This window comes from Atractosteus spatula, chromosome 23, assembly GCF_055471065.1.
Source record: "Atractosteus spatula isolate fAtrSpa1 chromosome 23, fAtrSpa1.hap1, whole genome shotgun sequence".
Lineage (NCBI taxonomy): Eukaryota > Metazoa > Chordata > Actinopteri > Semionotiformes > Lepisosteidae > Atractosteus > Atractosteus spatula.
In genome coordinates this window covers 16,325,937-16,344,736 of record NC_142728.1, presented here as the reverse complement: position 1 = coordinate 16,344,736, position 18,800 = coordinate 16,325,937, and the positions used below count along the sequence as shown (strand labels likewise).

Sequence of the window (18,800 nt, the reverse complement as noted above, 5' to 3'; positions counted from 1 at the left end):
AGGTTTGTTAGTCCAGGTGTTGCATGTGTTCTATAAAAGACTGGACCCTATGAAAGACACCCGCAGAAATATTTCACAGACAGAGAGACGCATTCTTTCCCAGATTAAGAGCCATAATCTGTGGGGGAAAAAAAGGAACATTCACCTGGTCACTCTCGTGCTTGGGAAACAGCCGGGAAACAATTGTTTGTGTCACTTGCATTCCCAAGTCCCTTCCCCCCTACCCCCCCATTAAATAGGTGCACTGACTGTGTTGACCAGGTCACCAGGTACACAATGGTGAGAGCTTTGGTTTTACTGCTCTGTAATCACCTGCTGTAGCTTTAATCCAGTCGTGTTCGGAACCAGGTTTATTTAATGCCCTTCTTCTGATCTTTTAGGGCTTCTCTTCTAATCTAATTATAACTGTGGGTTCTTTTCTCATTCTGTTTTTGTTTCCGCTCGGTACAGGACAGGCGCGCCCACTCCCCTGCCTTCGTCTCTGAAGCACTCGGCACCGTCCTGTTCGACTGCACTGTGCAGGACATTTGAGGAAAGGACCGGACGCTGACCAGAAAGCATGAGGCTCCAAGGCTTTGTCCTGGTCTGCCTGGCTGCAGTCTCTGTGCTCCATCTTGCAGATGCAGGGCTGATCAAGAAAGTGATTCGGCACAGGAGAGAGGTCCTGGCATCTCCCAAAGTGGAGAACGTCACTCTCCCGAGCCCAGACCAGCCCGTTGTCTTTAACCACGTCTACAACATCAATGTCCCCATGGGCTCCATGTGCTTGGTAGACCTCGACTCCCCGGGAGGAACAGAGCTCAAGCCCAAAGCCCCCTCGGATGTCCACGCCACCGAGCACACTGTGGACGGGGACAACCAGATCGTCTTCACGCATCGCATCAATATCCCCCGCCAGGCCTGCGGCTGTGCCAATGCCCCGGACATCAAGGACCTCCTGAGCCGCCTGGAGCTGCTGGAAGGGCAGGTGTCCCAGCTGAGGGAGCAGTGCGGCAGTGGGGCTGGCTGCTGCGGTGCCCCGGCCACAGGTAGGAGCAGCCAGCGCCCTGCAGGCCTAAAGGCAGTCATCAGTCGCCAGGGCCCTGCCTGTTTGCACGCCACCATGCTTTCACTTTGAATCGTTTTGCAAACCTGTGTCTTGCAAAAAGGTCTAACCTGCCATGCTTTAATGTCTCTTATCATCACAAGGATATGAAATATTATATTTTTTATATATAACTTGCAGCCTTTGTTTCATGCTTTGCAAGACAGTGCTTGATGACAGAGGCCTTTTATATAAGCTAAAGTTGACATTTGTAGGTTTGGGCAGAACTGTCTCTGGCATTGCAAAAGCCTGTTCCCCAGGTTCCCTTTCACATTTGTTTGATGCTTTAGGTTGTAGTCCTCAATGACGTCACTACCTGAAAAGCTATTAATATTATGCTCCCAACGGAGCACGGTTTCTCCTCCGGCTGCGGGATACGAACCGGCAACCTTCCAGCTACAGAGACAGATCTTTAGCCACAGAGCCACCGCTCCGCCCTGTTCTCAACAGACATCCCTCAAAGCATCTTACATTTCTTCCTTGTGAGCTGAGAAACGTGCCCCGTTTCCTACGGGTGAATAACTTTTTGCCCTGTTGCCCTCAGGTCTCGTGGACGTGAAGCCGTACTGCAATGGCCATGGCAACTACAGCACGGACACCTGTAGCTGTGTGTGTGAGCCGGGCTGGAAGGGCCCCAACTGCACGGAGCCGGAGTGTCCCGGCGACTGCCAGGACCAGGGCCGCTGCGTGGACGGCGTGTGCATGTGCTTCGAGGGCTACACGGGCGAAGACTGCGGGGTGGAGCTGTGCACCGTGGACTGCGGCGAAAATGGGCAGTGCGTGGACGGGGTCTGCATCTGTGCGGAGGGCTACACCGGGGAGGACTGCTCCCAGACCCGCTGCCTCAACAACTGCCTGGGCCGGGGCCGCTGCGTGGACGACGAGTGCGTGTGCGACGAGGGCTTCACGGGCGAAGACTGCTCCGAGCTCATCTGCCCCAACGACTGCTACGACCGGGGCCGCTGCGTCGACGGCGTCTGCTTCTGCGAGGAGGGCTTCACGGGGGAGGACTGCGGCGAGCTGACCTGCCCCGGGAACTGCAACAACCGCGGCTACTGCGTGGACGGGCAGTGCGTCTGCAGCGCGGGCTACACCGGCGAGGACTGCAGCGAGCTCACCTGCCCCAACGACTGCCACGGCCGCGGGCGCTGCCTCAACGGGCAGTGCGTCTGCGACGAGGGCTTCGTGGGCGAGGACTGCGGCGAGCTGGCGTGCCCCAGCAACTGCAACGACAGGGGGCGCTGCGTCAACGGGAAGTGCGTCTGCGACGTGGGCTTCATGGGGGAGGACTGCGGCGAGCTCTCCTGCCCCAACAACTGCCTGGACCGCGGGCGCTGCGTCAATGGGCAGTGCGTGTGCGACGAGGGCTTCGCCGGGGAGGACTGCAGCCTGAAGACCTGCCCCAATGACTGCTTCGGCCGGGGGGACTGTGTGGACGGGAAGTGCGCCTGCTTCGCCGGGTTCACCGGGGAGGACTGCAGCGAGCTGACCTGCCCTGGGGACTGCCAGGGCCGCGGGCGCTGCGTCGACGGCCTCTGCGTGTGCGACGAGGGCTTCACCGGAGACGACTGCGGCCAGAAGACCTGCCCCAACGACTGCATGGAGAGGGGCGTCTGCCTGGATGGGCGCTGCGTCTGCAACGAAGGCTACACAGGGCTGGACTGCTCTGAGCTCACCTGCCCTGCCAACTGCAACGACAGGGGGCGCTGCGTCAATGGGCAGTGCGTCTGCGATGAGGGCTTCATGGGTGAAGACTGTGGCGAGCTGGCGTGCCCCAATAACTGCAACGACAGGGGGCGCTGTGTTAATGGGCAGTGCGTCTGCGATGAGGGCTTCGTGGGCGAAGACTGCGGTGAGCTGGGGTGCCCTAACAACTGCAACGACAGGGGGCGCTGCGTCAACGGGCAGTGCGTCTGCGATGAGGGCTTCGTGGGTGAAGACTGTGGCGAGCTGGGGTGCCCCAATAACTGCAACGACAGGGGGCGCTGCGTCAACGGGCAGTGCGTCTGCGACGAGGGCTTCGTGGGTGAAGACTGCGGCGAGCTGGGGTGCCCCAATAACTGCAATGACAGGGGGCGCTGCGTTAATGGGCAGTGCGTCTGCGACGAGGGCTACATCGGCGAAGACTGCTCTGAAGGTCAGCTTCTCAATATTTCTTAAGACACGGTTCCTCATGCAGATACCATTGGTAGAAAAATTGGACTCCCGCTGTGGGTTGTGCCTTTATGGCATTGTAAATGAATCGCCTCTTCAGTTGAAGGTATTTTAAAATGACACAGTTTTTCCACTTCACATCAGTGACCCTGTACTTCCAAAATTAAGATGTCCACGTTGTCATTTTTTTCTTTTGTTTTGAAGACTTCTTGAAAACTCATTTATCCAGCTTGAGCTCAAAGGCAGAGACGGTCCTCTTGGGCCTTCCTGTCTTCTTTCCAAGGAAGAAACGTTTCGTTCTGCCAGGCACCTGAGATGGCCTCTGGGCGGCCTTTCTGTGCTGTAACAACAATACACTTGCGGCGGGAAGGGTCAGTCGTGCTGTATCTGTGTTAGAAGTGGGGCTGGTTTGCTGGGTATTGGAATAACTTTCCCTCAGCTCTTCCATCCGTCTCGACCATTTGGGGTTTTAAACCTTGATTTACCCAAGTTTTAAAAAGGACTTAAATGTCAAAATCAGCAAATAATGTGGCCCAAATTTTAGCCTTTTGAAGCGTGAGTTCACAGCACCGTAGCGGGGTATCCTGTTGTAATGTTAGTTACCAGTAATACGATACTTGAATTTTGCACTCAAGAACGTTAGTTATTTTACACCCAATCTGAAAATCTTTCTATACCCTGAATTAAAATATGAATTTCCGGCTCAAATCGACAACTGCTCTCCTTATTTTTGAATAAATGATTTTTTTCCAGCCCAGCCCTTTTTTGTTCACACCAAGTAGAAATGGCAGACCTTTTAAAACAAGGCAGTGACGGTTATGAAATCCTCTTCTGAAAAGTAATCATATAGAGAAATGGTGAAGACATTGCACATGGTAGCACACCTCATAACTGAGTTCTTGTGTGCACTAATGATGCAGTAGTCACCCAGGCTCTTTAATTAGCTGGACTTTGGGCACAGTCATGATAACTGCAGCCCAGATGTGCTGCAGAGTCATTTTTCCCTGCATAGAAAATGGGTTTCTGCAGCTTCAAGGAACTCAGCCCTGAGGTGAAAATGATTCACATCAAATTGGGATGTAGGAACTTTAAAGGTTGAAGTAACTAGGTTTGTACCCATGACCTGCGAAAAGAAGGAATCAGGGCTCCAGTGTAGTGGGTTCAGGGTTTGAGCCCTGCTGTAGTAAAATGCACAGCTGCAAAACGGGGTCTCCAGGTTGTCATTATGAATGAGAGTTTTTTTCTCAACTGACTTACCTTCTGAAAGAGAAAAGCATCTTTTTCCTGCTCATACGTCTTTCTTTTGGGAAGAGACACATAATTGACAAATCATACCATGATTTTAAAAATTGAGCCCGATCCCTTGATTGCCATTACAGAGTCCCTGGTGAAATACGTCTTTGTTCTTTTCTGGCGTATTTTTTTTCCCAAAAGCAATCTTCATAACTCTTCTAGGATGACAATCCATTTCACTGTATTTAGAGGCTGGAAAGTTTTGTAGCTTATGTGCAGTTATTAAACTGGGGATCGTTGAAAGGAATAGTTTTGCAAACTCGTAATTACTACCATAAGACTACCATCAGGAAAAATATTTAGCAAACTTAGTTCCATGGTGTAGAGTCTCTTTGTGGTTTACAATTTTAAACAGGTCTGGGTGGAGATGTGGAAAAAAGGACATAAATGATAATGAATTGTGAGTCGGAATTTCTTAAAAACTAGTTTATACTAAGTATCCTTAATGAGATTGTCTCCATAAATTTCATATGCAATGTCTGTGGGATGTTCTCCGCTAATCAGGTGTTCTGTTCTGTTGGCAGTGTCCCCACCTAAGGATCTGACCGTGACGGAGGTGACCCCTGAGACCGTCAACTTGACCTGGGCCAACGAGATGAGCGTGACTGAGTACCTCATCACCTACGTCCCCACCTCTCCCGGAGGCCTGGAGCTGGACTTCCGTGTGCCGGGAGACAAGCGTGCCGCGACCATCCGCGAGCTGGAGCCTGGCGTGGAGTACCTGGTCAACGTCTACGCCGTCCTGAACAACAAGAGGAGCATCCCCGTCAGTGCCCGCGTTGCCACACGTACGTCATGGCTCAGCCGGGCCACTTCCGGGCTCAGGACCGCGTTTGGAACATATCCACATCAGCAAGGTCAAACTGTATAACCCGTTCATTTAGTGTTTAAAAAAGAAAGGTGAAAACTGTCCTGCAGGCTTTGTAGCGTGAATAAGATAAGTAGGGGGTATGGTGTAATTCTGAGCATTGTTTTGTTAGTTACTGAAGATTTTATGCATTTTCTCTTGGTGCGTGGAGGTCTGCTTCTTGACCTTTATCGTAGCATAGCTTGTGCTCTCCCCCATAGCATCATCTCGTAATTCAGGCAGTTCGCACGTGGGCGGCAGTCAGGGGCTCATGGGGTGCTTCCCTGTGTCTCCTGCAGACCTCCCAGAGCCCGAGGGCCTGAAGTTCAAGTCGGTGCGGGAGACCTCTGTGGAGGTGCAGTGGGATCCCCTGGACATCTCCTTCGACGGCTGGAACCTCATCTTCAGGAACACGGTGAGCTCCCCCCCTGCCCTCTGTAGGAGCCACGTGTCTGGGGAAACGAACCTCAAAGGCTGTTGCGCAAGTGTGCGGCGTCTGTGAAAGTCCCGATGGAACAGAGCTTCCCAACATCAACTACCGAGTAACTCCTGGCGATGGTCCTGATGTCCATAAAATCTGGAGCCTCCTTATTGTTTTTGCAGGGCTTTCATTAAGGGAAACTTTGGAAGCAGTTAAATAAACAAAGAGAAGATCCCAGAGCCAGGACTTGCATACCAGCTTTTATTGGTGTTAGACTTTTTTCTCCCCTCTTCTCCTCTAAACTCGCTTTATGGCTCCTGAATAAATTTCAAGGATTGCATTATTCGCGCATGAATGAAAGAGCCTTTTGCACCTTGCACGATCCGTCGTTGCCAGACTGGTTTTTATATATGCAAGGGAAATTGGAAGGGTGTCACAGTTCAGTGGCCATTCCATTTTACAGCATGTTTAATGCCAGCTTTTTTATTTCAAAACCACTGCCGAGCATTTCCAAAATATGTCAGGTCCTGTTCCAGTCAGACTTTGGAATTTTAAATTATTTTTAAATGATTTTCCTCTGACTTATGTCTCATTATCATTACCTAACTTCTGTTTTTTCAGAAGCTATTTGTTCTGACCTCTAGTATCCTCCACTGATGTGTCCCCGTGGTTTTCAGAGGGATGTTTATAACATGGGTCATCATTTGACCATCATATGCTGTGGTGGAATTGCCCCTGGCTAGCCTTTGCAGAGGAGCTCAAGTCCAACACCAGTGAAGCTGTTGACTGTAGACACTGCCCTTTTGACATTTTGCAGAAGGAAGAGAACGGAGGGATTTCCAACACCCTGACGAGACCGGAGACGAGCTACACACAGTCCGGTCTGGGGCCGGGGCAGGAGTATGAGGTCACTCTCCACATCGTGAAGAACGGCACCCGCGGCCCCGGAGCCTCCAAGAATGTCGTCACCAGTAAGAGACTCCCCCTCCCACTCCGACGGGAATACACCCCCCCCTCCCCTTCTCCAGACCCTGCCACTTCCCACTCCAACTTTTTTTGCTTGATATGATGGCCAGGGTTGCCTCGTATACTTGGACACATGCTGAATTGATTTACAAAGGCATTGATTTACAAAGTGATGACTCAACACACATAGCAAGTGAGACGGCAAACATTCAGAGAGGTTACTGAAAATGTGTACGTGTCTTTGACATCCGCTGTCACTTCTCAGTGCTCCCACTGAGCTAGTGCTCACGCAGCAGTGTAGCAGCTCCACAAAGGACGGGAAGACATCCCTCATCACATGTTAATATGGGTCTGGCATTTCCAGATAATGGAGACTACTTCCCACAGCCCTCTAGCCTTCCATTCATCACTTTTTTTCTGTTTTGCAACCTCCCTCTTTGATGTGTATACTGCAGTGAGTACTGAGGAAATCAGTAGAAACTTCAGAGGGTCTTTAGGGAAATGACAACCATTAGCACCTAAAAATACACAGAGGACCTGAACTTCAGGTGAGGGCAGCACAGCAAGTTTATCTGTCTTGCACTGAAGGTGGCATGTGTACCCTGTCCTGTGATTCATTTAGCTTGTGCATCCTCCATACATGTGTGACCTCCGTAGTGTAGCCTAATGTTCCTGTGGTCTATCTGTAATGCCTTGGCAGTATTTATTTTGTTTAAACTAGGAAGTCATCAGTATGCTCTTTAATTGTTTAACCGATCCTTCTGATTGTCAATTAAACAATTAAAAAGGTGGTTGACTTAAAATTTAGCAATGAAGTGGATCAGACAGGCTGCAGCCTGAGTAGCCCTGGATTTAACTCCATCCATCTTGAAGTCTGAATTTGTTCTGATGCTATGGTGTGTGATTTCATAGTTGCATCAGTTTATTTCTATGGTGTTCCCGTATGTAGGAGGGGACCAACTTTATCCCCAGTGAAGTGCAGCCCCCTCCTGGCTGACACTCGGTGCCAGAAGCCCCCTGCACAGCAGCCCAGGAGTGAGGAATGGGAAACTGCTTCAGGGTTTCAGATGAGTTCAGGGGGAACTGTAGGAGGGCCAACTTGCTGGTTCTGTGGGCGCACCCTCTCAGCTCCCCTGGTTTATTCCGCCTCACAGGGATCGACGCCCCGAGCCAGGTGGAGGTGCGCGACGTGACCGACTCCACGGCCTTCATCACCTGGTTCAAGCCGGTGGCTCAGGTGGACGGTGTCACCCTGTCCTACGGACCCGGCTCGCAGCTCTCGGACAGAACCACCGTGGAGCTCTCCTCCGCGGACTCCCAGTACAACGTGGGCAACCTGAAACCGGACACGGAGTACGAGGTGTCGCTGGTGTCCCGGCGCGGAGACATGCGGAGTGACCCGGTCTCGGAGACGTTCACCACGGGTGAGGCAGCGCCACTGGGCCGAGTCTCCATCAAGACACAATAGCAAGAGGCACAGCCAGCCAATGAACAGAAACTTGTTATGCCTTCGGAAAGGGTTTGAGTTGAAAAGTCGATGATTGAAAAACTGACTGGACCCAAAGTGCAGTAGCTGGACTGTGTTGAAGCCCTGTGAGAAATGCTACTTTTTTAAGGGAACAAAAAAGTAAGCAGGTCAATGTAGGTCACCCAGAACTGGATTTTTCTGCCTTCTTCCCTGTTCTTTAGGCACACTGAAATGCACTTTGTAACATTTTGGTAATGAAATCTGCAAGCGACCTGATGAATGTGCATTGTTGTGCATTGTAGGCGTTTCCTTCTAGTTGGCAGTCAGACCAGCAATATAAATTGACAAGAGGTCTTTTATCACGGTCCAGCTCGTTCAAATTGCTCTCTATAATGCTTGACATCTAGATTTGAGGACGCAGCGTTTCTCATTTCTTTGTCACAGTGGGTAGCAACATTGCTTCTGCTGCTGACTGGTTCCTTTTGTGTGTGTTTAGCAGTTGGTTTAGTCCAGATGTTTCAGCAAGGATATTCCTAGAAAGTATGAGACATTCGATTTCCTATAATTACCAGTGTTTTCTTTGTAGATCAATGCAGGTGTAAAAGTGAACGATCATACTCAGGCGTAGAGCTCATTTTTGACCCCCCCTTTTTCTGTGTGCCAGATCTGGATGCCCCCAAAAATCTGCAGGCCGTTTCCCAGACTGACAGCAGCATCACTCTGGAGTGGAGGAACAGCAAGGCCAACGTGAACAGCTACCGGATCAAGTACGCCCCCATCTCCGGCGGAGAGCATGTGGAGATCACCGTGCCCAGGGGCCGGCAAAGCACCACCAGGACCACTCTCACTGGTACGGGGCCAGCAGACCCCGGGCTGTGTCCAGTTTGTGCAGCAGTCGGGGCTCCCGAACGGTCAAAGTGGTGAAAGCAGCTTCGTACTACCTTCTCTTTCGCCTGAAGTGAGGCACTTTATCAGGGTGGTCCAGCTCAGCTCCTGGAGACCGTCTGTGGGTTTTCTAGGTCTGTTTAAATCTGTAACACCTGAAGAGCTGGTAATTTGGCCCAATCAAGCCAACAAAGAGGTTATTTAGGTCATTTAGAGCCGAGTTGGCATGAAGATCTGCAGACACACTGGTCCTCCAGGACTGGACTTGGACCACCCTGCTGTAATGGTTGGATTCCATTAACAGATGTCTGAATTTGTTCCCCGCTAGTCTCTGCTTTCCGTCTTTAGCTCCCTTAATAGAACAGAAACCTTTTCTTTCTTCTTGAATAATTGGCAGCTTTTAACTGTTCTGTAAGTGTCACAGCTTTTCACAACATAGGACTTTTGTTGCTTTACGTGAATGGATCAGGTGCCGTGAAAGCAGGCATTTTGGATGTGTGGTTCTAATAGAATGCCTGCATTTTAAACTGCAAGTTCATAACGTGTCACAGCGGGTCTCTGTCTTCTTGTCTGTAGTTTTATTTCCGTGATGCAGCAGAAGTTCTGGTTTCCAGCGGTGCGACAGGAGGGAAGGGTGGAGCTGTTCAGTGGTGGCTCTTCTGCCTTTTCCTCCTTGTTTCAGAGGGACCTGGAAAAGCTGTGAACGGCAGTGAGACTTGCCATGTCTTCTGCGCTTCTCACTTTATAGGCGGTGCTTTTGTATGCATGCAGAGATTATTCCATCTAAGAAAGATATTTTTAAATGTTAATAGTTTCTTTGTCTGACTCTCTTCTTTGTTCCTGTCAAGAACACTGCAGGGTCATACAGCTAATAACTTTAAAAGCTTTGCTACTCACCTCACGTTTTTGTCATGTTATCATCTGTAATTAACGTCACGCTTGTGAATTTACTGATAATGACTTCGCTGTGCATTCAATATAATTTTATGCTTTGAGGCTCCTACACAATAACCCTTGTAAGTTAATAAATGAAATAAGTGCAGGAAATCGCAGGCCTTAAGCAGAAAGTCTAATTGCAGTGTGGAATGGCTCCCTCAGCCATTAAGAAGTAAGAATGTAAGAATTATATAGGCAGAAATCAAGACCCTGGGCAAACCTCTTCCTGAGCTATCAACTTGTCCTGTGATTAGCAGAATGAAAAAAAATCGAACTGAAAATCTTTTGGATAAGAAGGTGCATATCTTCACCTCTTAAATTCTCATTGCACTGCTAAGAGAATAACCTGACTGCTTCTTCTGGGATCTGAATAGCTCATGGAAGAGCATCCACTCACGGTGCACTTGGCTGTGCCGTATTTTCACTGGGTGGTTTGATTTGGATTTTAGGCAGGCTTGTAATGACTTGCTGCATATGAAAGATTCCGATTTTTGTCACAACAGGTATCATGTTGCAGTTTCTATATGACTGGTACGTAGGGCACAGCGTGTTACAAGGTACCATTTTCTGTGACTTCACCAGCTTTCCTTTTTGTGTTTGCAAGGCCTGAGGCCAGGCACCGAGTACGGGCTGGGTGTCACGGCTGTGAAGAAGGACAGAGAGAGCATGCCCTCTACCATCAATGCAGCCACCGGTAAGCACATCGGGGACTAGGCCTGTGTCAATAAGAAGTCTATGTATTGTGTGTCAAAGCTTCTCTTGTCCTTTTTCATAACAGCCCAAAATAGATAACTAAAACCTACTTTAGTACAATGGCCTGAGGAAGGCCAAAGTAGGTCCGTTTTGTAAAAGAATGGCTCCGCCGCAAAGCACTCAAGTAAAATAAATGCAGTATGACCAGTATGAATTGGTCAGTTGTGCAGTTGAATTAAGTGTGAAATTCCAATGGCTAGATTTTGCAAACTTCAGCCAGCACACGGGGACTAACAGCGCCATGCGAATTAGGACCTGAGTTGCCCGATCAGGCATCTCTGAGGGTGCACCTCCTGTACGCTGACCCTGTGTCCCCTCAGAGCTGGATGCGCCCCTGGACCTGGAGGTGAGCGGCTCGACGGAGAGGGCGCTCCTGCTGCGCTGGAGGCGGCCCCTGGCCAAGATCGACGTCTACCGCCTGGTGTACGTGTCGGCGGACGGGAAGAGACAGGAAGTGGAGCTGCCCTCTGACGCCAGCTCCTACACCCTGAGCGGCCTGGATCCCGGCATGCGCTACACCATCACGCTGACCGCGGAGAGGGGCAGGCAGCGCAGCCAGGCAGCCACTGTCACCGGTTCCACGGGTAAGTGCAGGAGCAGCTCGCCACCGTGCTTGGCTGCGGGCAGACGGGGGGTGTATTCTGCGTACCTTGGGCCTTGCAGCCACCCGTCAGTTTTCCCAATAGCTCATCCTTCCAGATTGCACTAAACACAACTTTCATACAGGATGAAGAGCTCTGGGGTAGAAGCCTTTTTTCCTCTCCCTGGAAGAGAAGGCGCACCACTGTGTTGGTGTTAGTGTTGTTCTTAGGCACAAGGGATTTCAATGGTTTTGAGTGCTGTGGTGTGCCTTTGGGCCTGTCTTTATGGATTAACAATCCTTATCATCAGTGCCACTGATCAGTACCACCTCAAGCAGTTTAACGTGACGAGGGGATAAAAAAGGCGTTGCGTCCAGGTTTCAAATCTCCCCAAACCTGAACACGCAACCTGGAGGCTGCTGGAGTTTCCTAGAGAACATGGCTGCACTCCCTTCGCCAAGTCCAAAAGGGTGCTGTGGGGCAGACTCAGGAGCTGCCAGTCAAAGCAAACCTCGGAGTTATCCCCACCCACCCAGATCAGTAGCAGCACAGATTGTGTTCAGGACTGACGCCTGGAAAGCACACTGGATAGAATTAATTCGACATGAGGGGAAGCAGTCCTGGCTCCAAATCCCCTTTTCTGGAATTTTCCTGCGTAGCCAAATGTTTGTAGAATAGAGCTGTTCTGTGCAGCACACAAAGCTCATTCATGCATTAATTGTTGCAGTGTGGCCCTCTCCCCTGTTCCTGTCTGATTTCACCACGATGAACTATTATACTGTTAAAGAAATTGGTTCCATACCGTATCCCGTTAATGTCAGCTCAAAGCTGTGACTTTTCTAACCCGGCTTGTTTATTTTTCTTTTTCCCGAGCGTTATTGTTAAGCACCACACGGCACGAACACAGTGCCTGGGTTTTGTGGGCACAATAGGCGACTGTGCAAGAGGGAGAAAGCACCCTCCTGGTTTGGGCCTTAGTGCTGCTCAACACGGCGTTCGGCCCCACGGGGCTGCTGGGATCGCCGCTCGACGGCCCGGGGGCCCAGCCGCAGCGCCTGGCCGCCTTCGCCCAGCAAGGATGTGCTTTGAGACATCTCGCAGCTCCGAATAGGAAACCCCTCCAGATTTATGCTCATTTCAGAATATGGTTCAAACGGCGTTTAACTGCAGCATGGGATTTCACTCCTCTCTGCCCTGGTGAAAGGAGAACAAGTACCTTGAGGTTTAAAAAATATCGCTTTGGGTTTTTTAAACTTGGAATGCACTTTGTAGGTTACCTCCAGGGGAAGAGCACTGTTGTTTTTATTGAAGAGCCTTAATTCTATGCTCAAAACTTCTTCTATATCTCTAAAACTATACCTGTTTGCTTCCTTTTATGTTGAAATAATGCAATTTTTAATCTGGAAGTACTTTGTTTGCACTGGTTCACTTTCCTCTTCTCATTGCCCCCTTAAATTGCCCGAGCATTGATGTAACCTCCTGGTTGAGTGAAGGCTAAGGACTCGTACTGTATTATTAAGAACTGGCCAGCAAAAAGGTCTTCTTAATTGTTCATTGTATGTCCAGCCATTGAACCAGTGATGCACAATTTACTCCAAAGGCAAAAACCCACTTTAGCGAATCGGTAATTTAAGGAATTGTAATAGTTTGTTTGAGCTAATGTGTTGCAGTGAGCTGAAAGAAAGAAAAATGCTTTCTACCAGCTATAAATCCAGAGAACCTTTTATTTCAGAGACTCACAGACATGTAACCAGAAGTCTGACCTTGCCCATAGTAAGCAGGACAAGTTCCAATCTGCCCAGCTTCTCCTTCAATTTAATTTGTTGTTTGTTTGTGTTTTTTTGTAGCTTCGTTCACATTCTATTTAGCTGACAGTATCCTAGAGCTCACAACACCACAAATTTCTGAGGACAATGTTTTTAGCTTTATGCCTCTAGACAACACAGATCCCGAATTCTCTGGGATGGGGCACGAGGATGAGATCGGGGCCCTGAAAGTTTGGGGCGTAACAGCAGATGGATTTCGTCTCTCTTGGGACACAGAGGCATACAATGAGTATGATAGTTACGTTGTAGAATGTAGAGACACAGTGGGATTATGGGAAAAGTTGGAGACCCTTCTCCCTGGAGATTCTACAGGCACTGTAATCCGTGGCTTGAGGGCAGCCACAGAGTATCGAGTAAAGCTTTATGGAGTAACCGCTAGCCAGAGATCCTCGCCTCTTGAAGCAGTTGCTGTTACAGGTATATATTATTTAGGCTGCGAGACAGCCAGCATATCTTCTTCCGCTGTCCTGAGCTCTTTTCTTTCTTTCAAAAAGACAGTTAATAGAATCTTAGCAGCCAGGAAAAAGGGTGCATTTTGTAATCTCACAAAGTCATACATCTCACAGTTCAAAGTGTGCCATGCAGTAAAGGGGTTTGCATGCTCATGTTATGAATCCATTATTTTGTTCATACTCTCATATGTATTGGAGTAGGAGCATGGCATGACCAGAGAAGATCTGTGGTTTGCATGCCCAAGAAGATTCATCCCATCATCATCACCCCATCACCTCATCACATCTCCATATGCATGCTGGAAAGGCCAGGCCTGGACAACCAGAGAAAGTTGCTTAGTCATGGTTGAAAATGGGAGAGCACCACACTACAGCAGTACAGTAACAAGTGAAGAACTAACAATTTCAGGCTCCAGTTCTGTACTTCAGAAACATGAAGTCTGGTTAAGAGAGTTATGCAGTTAGTAGCTAGACGCTGTCATCTAAGAAAACACTTACTGGTCATTGGACAGCGTTGCGCCATCACAAGGGACCATCCTCGGAAAAGGATGTACAGTAGACATTGAAATAAAAGGCATTCACAAGAAAAGCTGAAAGCTGCTGCTGGGTGACATTTGGTGGGGAGGTGGTTAGAGTTGCTGCTGCCTCACAGCTCTTTGGGTCCTCATTTCCAGTTCATTTCCAGACTGGGGCACTTTCTCTGCGAGTTTGCATATTGTCCTCCATAATTGTATGTTTCTGTCACCCTTTTAAAGCCCTCCAATTAGGTTTCTTAGCACCTGTAAATTGTCCCATGCATCCCATGTGAACGATGAGCGTCCTGTCCAGGGTGTAGTCCCCCCTTGTGCCCTGTGCCTCGGCGATAGGCTCCAGGTTGCCACAACCCTCACCAGTAATAAGAGGGTTTTCGATAATGGATGGATGGGTTTTTCTGTACTCGCATATCAGAATGGAGCTGGTATGCTTCATAGTAAGAGCCTCAATTAGCAAAATTGCTTTAGATTCAGCTGCGATGGAATATAATGAAGCCCTCGTATAAAATTAGAACTAATTTCCTGCATCGTTATCCTCCCCCATTACAGCTATTATAAGCAACTATTCGCTTCTGGAGGCTGAGGCCAACATAGTTCATTTATTTCATGCTCATTGTTTGCCATTCCATTTACATACCATTTACCACTTGAGTGTGCATCAGAAGAGGATAATGGTAGCCTATTTGTGCATCTTGTGCTACCTGCCTCTCGCATGAATGCAAACACTGCTCGGGTGTTCAGATTAAGGTTGCATCGCATTGCATGGCTTCATCATGATTTTGAAGTGTACTGTGTACATTCTGCTCAGGCAGACTATACGGAACCTTCAAAAAATTAATGGCTTGCTCAGGGCCATTAATGCCCACGCTACTGGAGCAGATGAATTAGCAGCATGAGGGTGTCCCCTACGGGAGGATAGGTGTTGCGGTGTAAACTGGGTCGTTCCCAAGACCTGTTTCGTTACTGAAGAGGGAATGCTGCACATGTTCTGATTTCAGGTCACAGAGAGGTACTTCTGTCCATTTTCTTGTGTTCTTCATTGAAGAGATGTCGTGAACAACACAAACACATGAGGCCGAGTGACTTCCTGAACGATTTTTGCATGAAACAGTTGCAGACTTGAGCGATGACTCTCGGAAAGGGAGCTCTGCTCGCCTCACTTCAGTCCATAATCTTGAAGCTTTCGTTTGTTCCTGTCTCATGTAAACAACGTTGCTTGTTTCTTCCCCTAGTTTTCTGAAAACGACAAACAATGCAGCGTTTTTCTGCAGTTAACCTGATTTCCTCTTTGTCTTCTTCCCACAGAAGCTACTGATTAACATGTTTGAATGTACTTTTGTCTAGTGTCCAAGCCCACTCCAGCGTCGGTGGATGCAGGCCCAGTGACAGACATGAGTGCTAAGACTTTAGCTCCCAGCTGGCTGAGCCACCCAACAGTCACCCCTCATGTTTCTCTTAAAACAGAACTGCCACCAACAGAGGCTGTGTTGTGGCAGTCTGGGACAGAGCCTGTGAGTTCCAGCTCGGAGCTCACTGGGGACCTCAGTGTCACAAAGGTGACCCATACTAGCCTGGGCCTGTCTTGGGCAGTTTCTGGCAGAACCTTTGATAGCTTCCTTGTAGAGCTGAAAGACACGACAGAGCCTGACAAGCTTAATCAGATAACGATTCCAGGAGATGCCCACCATGCTGACCTGGAAGGCTTGTCTCCTGGCACGCTTTATGAGATTTCTCTGTATGGAATTGCCCAGGGAGAGAGGTCAATGCCTCTCAAGGCTATTGCCAATACAGGTATTTGTCCATGGTCCCAGCTTTCATTTCCACACCCATTAAAACTTCTTCCTCTCATTTCCTCCTTCTTGTAATATAATCGGCCTCCAAATTTCTATGGCACGATACCTGGGAGATGTTTCATGAATGGTACTACGTGTATCATGCATGCCCAAATGTTTTGGCAGTGGATGCACCTTGTGTGGTCTTATCCCATTCCGAAATGAGCAGCAGGGAATGCAGTGAATAAGCATGCATGGCACAATCAAGCAAATTTGAGGATTGTTGTAATGAATGCGTCATTTTTCTACTCCTGTTTAAACCTAAGGACCGTTGTTTAAATACGGTAAGCTTGGCCTTCCAGGGAGTCTTCAGCAGTTGTTCATGGCTTGTCATTGTGGAGGTAAAAATCACACTGATATTGCTTAGAGCAGTCCAGCTCTAGAGCAACAGGGATATTGCATGTACCAGGCATGCTTGAGGGGAGAGGGAGCATGGCAGTACAGTTGTATGGCTGAGTCTCTTCATAATGTTGACATGAAACAAAGTGCCGAACGAGGCGATACCCCCATCTTGCGTTCGTGACAGTGTGAAAAGCACTCTTGTTTGCTGTACAAATATTACAGTTTGGGTTTTTGATACCAAAACGCAGAGTTCTTAGCCTGCTTCTCCTGCAGTTCAGTGGGATTTCTTGTGTAGATCTAACGACTAGAGGATTTTTCGTTAACAGCCTGCGTTTGATTACCTCCTTTACCTTCTGCTGCCTGTGTTACACATCAAATACTCTATCAGGCATGAAAAGAGTAGTCATCTCTTCTGCTCTCCCTCCATTCCATTCCTCCATTTCATCCTCATCCTCAGTCTTGTATTCAGATTTGTACTGTATGTTTTTGTCATTCTGAGTTGTTTTTTTGGAAAGCTACTTTATTGCCATGTCCGCTTTTGCAAGGTAGAAAAATTAATCAGCCTTTGTAATTAGTTTTTTTAATGAGGTTAATAGGTTTGCACTGTATTTTAGAGCACAGATAAACACCTTATTTGCCTGCATCTCCACCCTCAGAAGCTATAAACCGAGATTTGAGCTGATGCAGCATTCAGGAAGTGCACAGCTGTTTCTAAAGAAGGCTTTAGGCAGTTCAGAGGCTTGAGAAGAAAACAAATTCCCCTAATAATCCATTTTATATTAATTTAATCCATTTGTTGTTTCATGTTTAATCATTTTGGTTTTGATCTGTTTGTTATCCAGAGGAGAAGCCTGAGCTGGGAGCGCTAACGGTCTCAGGTGTTTCTTGGGACAGCTTCAATCTGTCTTGGACAGCGGCTGACGGGGCCTTTGAGGGCTTCCTGGTTGAGGTTACAGATTCTGAGCGGGGTGCTGAGCCGCAGAGCCTCACGGTGTCCGGTGATGCCCGGTCCCTGGGCATCACCGGGGTTGAACCCAGTTCCTCTTATAATATCGCCCTTCGGGGGGTGAGCCGCGGCTCCCCTACCCCGCCTGTCTTTGCAGAAGCCAGAACAGGTATCCAGGTATTGCCTCGGGGAGGGGTCGGACCCCTGCTCCTCTCCCGCTCTCCGCTCTCTCCTCTTCTCCCTTCCGTTCGGATGATCCTGTGGTGTCAAGCAGCAGCTCGCTCACACGACCGAGTCCTTCCTCTGCGCTGCACGGAGCACGCCCTTGCTGTTCTCTTTTTAAAAACAAAAATCTTTTCATTTTCTTTTAATTTCATCAGGATACCATCCTACATGTCACTTCACCCTCCAGCCACTGCGCCTCTCTTGCCCCCAGGTGGGGTCTCTCATCCCTCAAAAAAAACAAACAGCCGTCCATCTCCATCTGCCTGCTTCCCCTCCCGCCCCGCGGGCCAGTGCATGAAGCCTCTGGCTTGCCATGCGGGGGCGCTGCGGTGAGCCCACGTGGTGCTGCAGTGATTGCAAAAATCCATCCACTTCAGCAAGAGAGCAGCTGTCACTGAGTAGGGTCGAAATATTTAACACTGCAGATAGTCCATCTGCCTGTTGAGACATCTCTTAACCATGGTGGCCCACCTCATTGTCATTGCCACACCCTCCATCAGCTGCACTGGACTGATGCTGCGTATGTGTTTGATTTAAACCATATTCTTCCTCACCATCGTCATTTTCATCATCATCATCTTAACACTTTTCTTGAGACCTTTCCAACAAGCCAGGTAGACAGTCCTTCAGTGCACATGCTGTCGATTTGGGGCGATGTTGTGGCCAAGTCAGACCCGCCATCCTGCAGGTTTTCCTTTTCTCTCTCACCCCTCACGCCGACACCGAGCTCAGGCAGCTGTCCGAGCAGTTAGCTCAATTGAAAAACCGAGAGGGCTGATGAGACGTTAAACCATCTACCTCTTGATGACCAGCAAGTAAGAAAATCTCCCAACACTTTCTAATTATTAAGGCCAGAGATCGCCTGTTCCCCATCTCATGATTTAAGGCATCAATTCCATCATTAATAATTGATGTGCCAATGAGAATTAGAAGACCTGCTGGACCGCCTGTCTCATTTGTCACAACGGCTAGAGGAAAGCTTCCTTCATCTTCACCTTGACCAGGTGGTTCTTTCAGAACGCACACATGTGGTCATATCAGCTTTGAGCTCCATCAAATCGCTCAACAATAGTTAGGGAAATCTGTTTTTGTGCGATTCAGATTTGCCGTGGTGCCTTCTACGTTTAGTCTTAAATCTGGCAAGTTGTGTTTTGTAATGCTTTTGAAATCTGTGCTGCGGGAGCGGAGATTAAAGCTGTGCGGAGTTCCGCTTACAGTAGCCCCTGATCCATCCGGCCTGTGTAGAATCTCAAGGG

The 18,800-nt window shown here is 48.9% G+C and overlaps 1 protein-coding gene across 3 annotated transcripts in view; it reads left to right on the top strand.

Moving 5' to 3' along the window:
- The window catches only part of LOC148816297 (tenascin-like), a 52,502-nt gene that overhangs the window by 15,407 nt on the left and 18,295 nt on the right, over window positions 1–18,800 (top strand). For 2 of the 3 annotated variants that reach the window (XM_088940621.1, XM_088940620.1), the window contains exons 2-10: window positions 451–1,028; window positions 1,629–3,221; window positions 5,056–5,319; window positions 5,678–5,793; window positions 6,617–6,770; window positions 7,920–8,189; window positions 8,898–9,083; window positions 10,659–10,748; window positions 11,128–11,391. In XM_088940621.1, the coding sequence (XP_088796747.1) occupies window positions 560–1,028; window positions 1,629–3,221; window positions 5,056–5,319; window positions 5,678–5,793; window positions 6,617–6,770; window positions 7,920–8,189; window positions 8,898–9,083; window positions 10,659–10,748; window positions 11,128–11,391 (3,406 nt within the window). In that variant the 5' untranslated portion in view covers window positions 451–559. Of the gene's footprint in view, window positions 1–450; window positions 1,029–1,628; window positions 3,222–5,055; window positions 5,320–5,677; window positions 5,794–6,616; window positions 6,771–7,919; window positions 8,190–8,897; window positions 9,084–10,658; window positions 10,749–11,127; window positions 11,392–13,235; window positions 13,632–15,543; window positions 15,991–17,215; window positions 17,489–18,800 lie in introns of all 3 variants that reach the window. The other variant, XM_088940622.1, reaches the window with a different exon arrangement.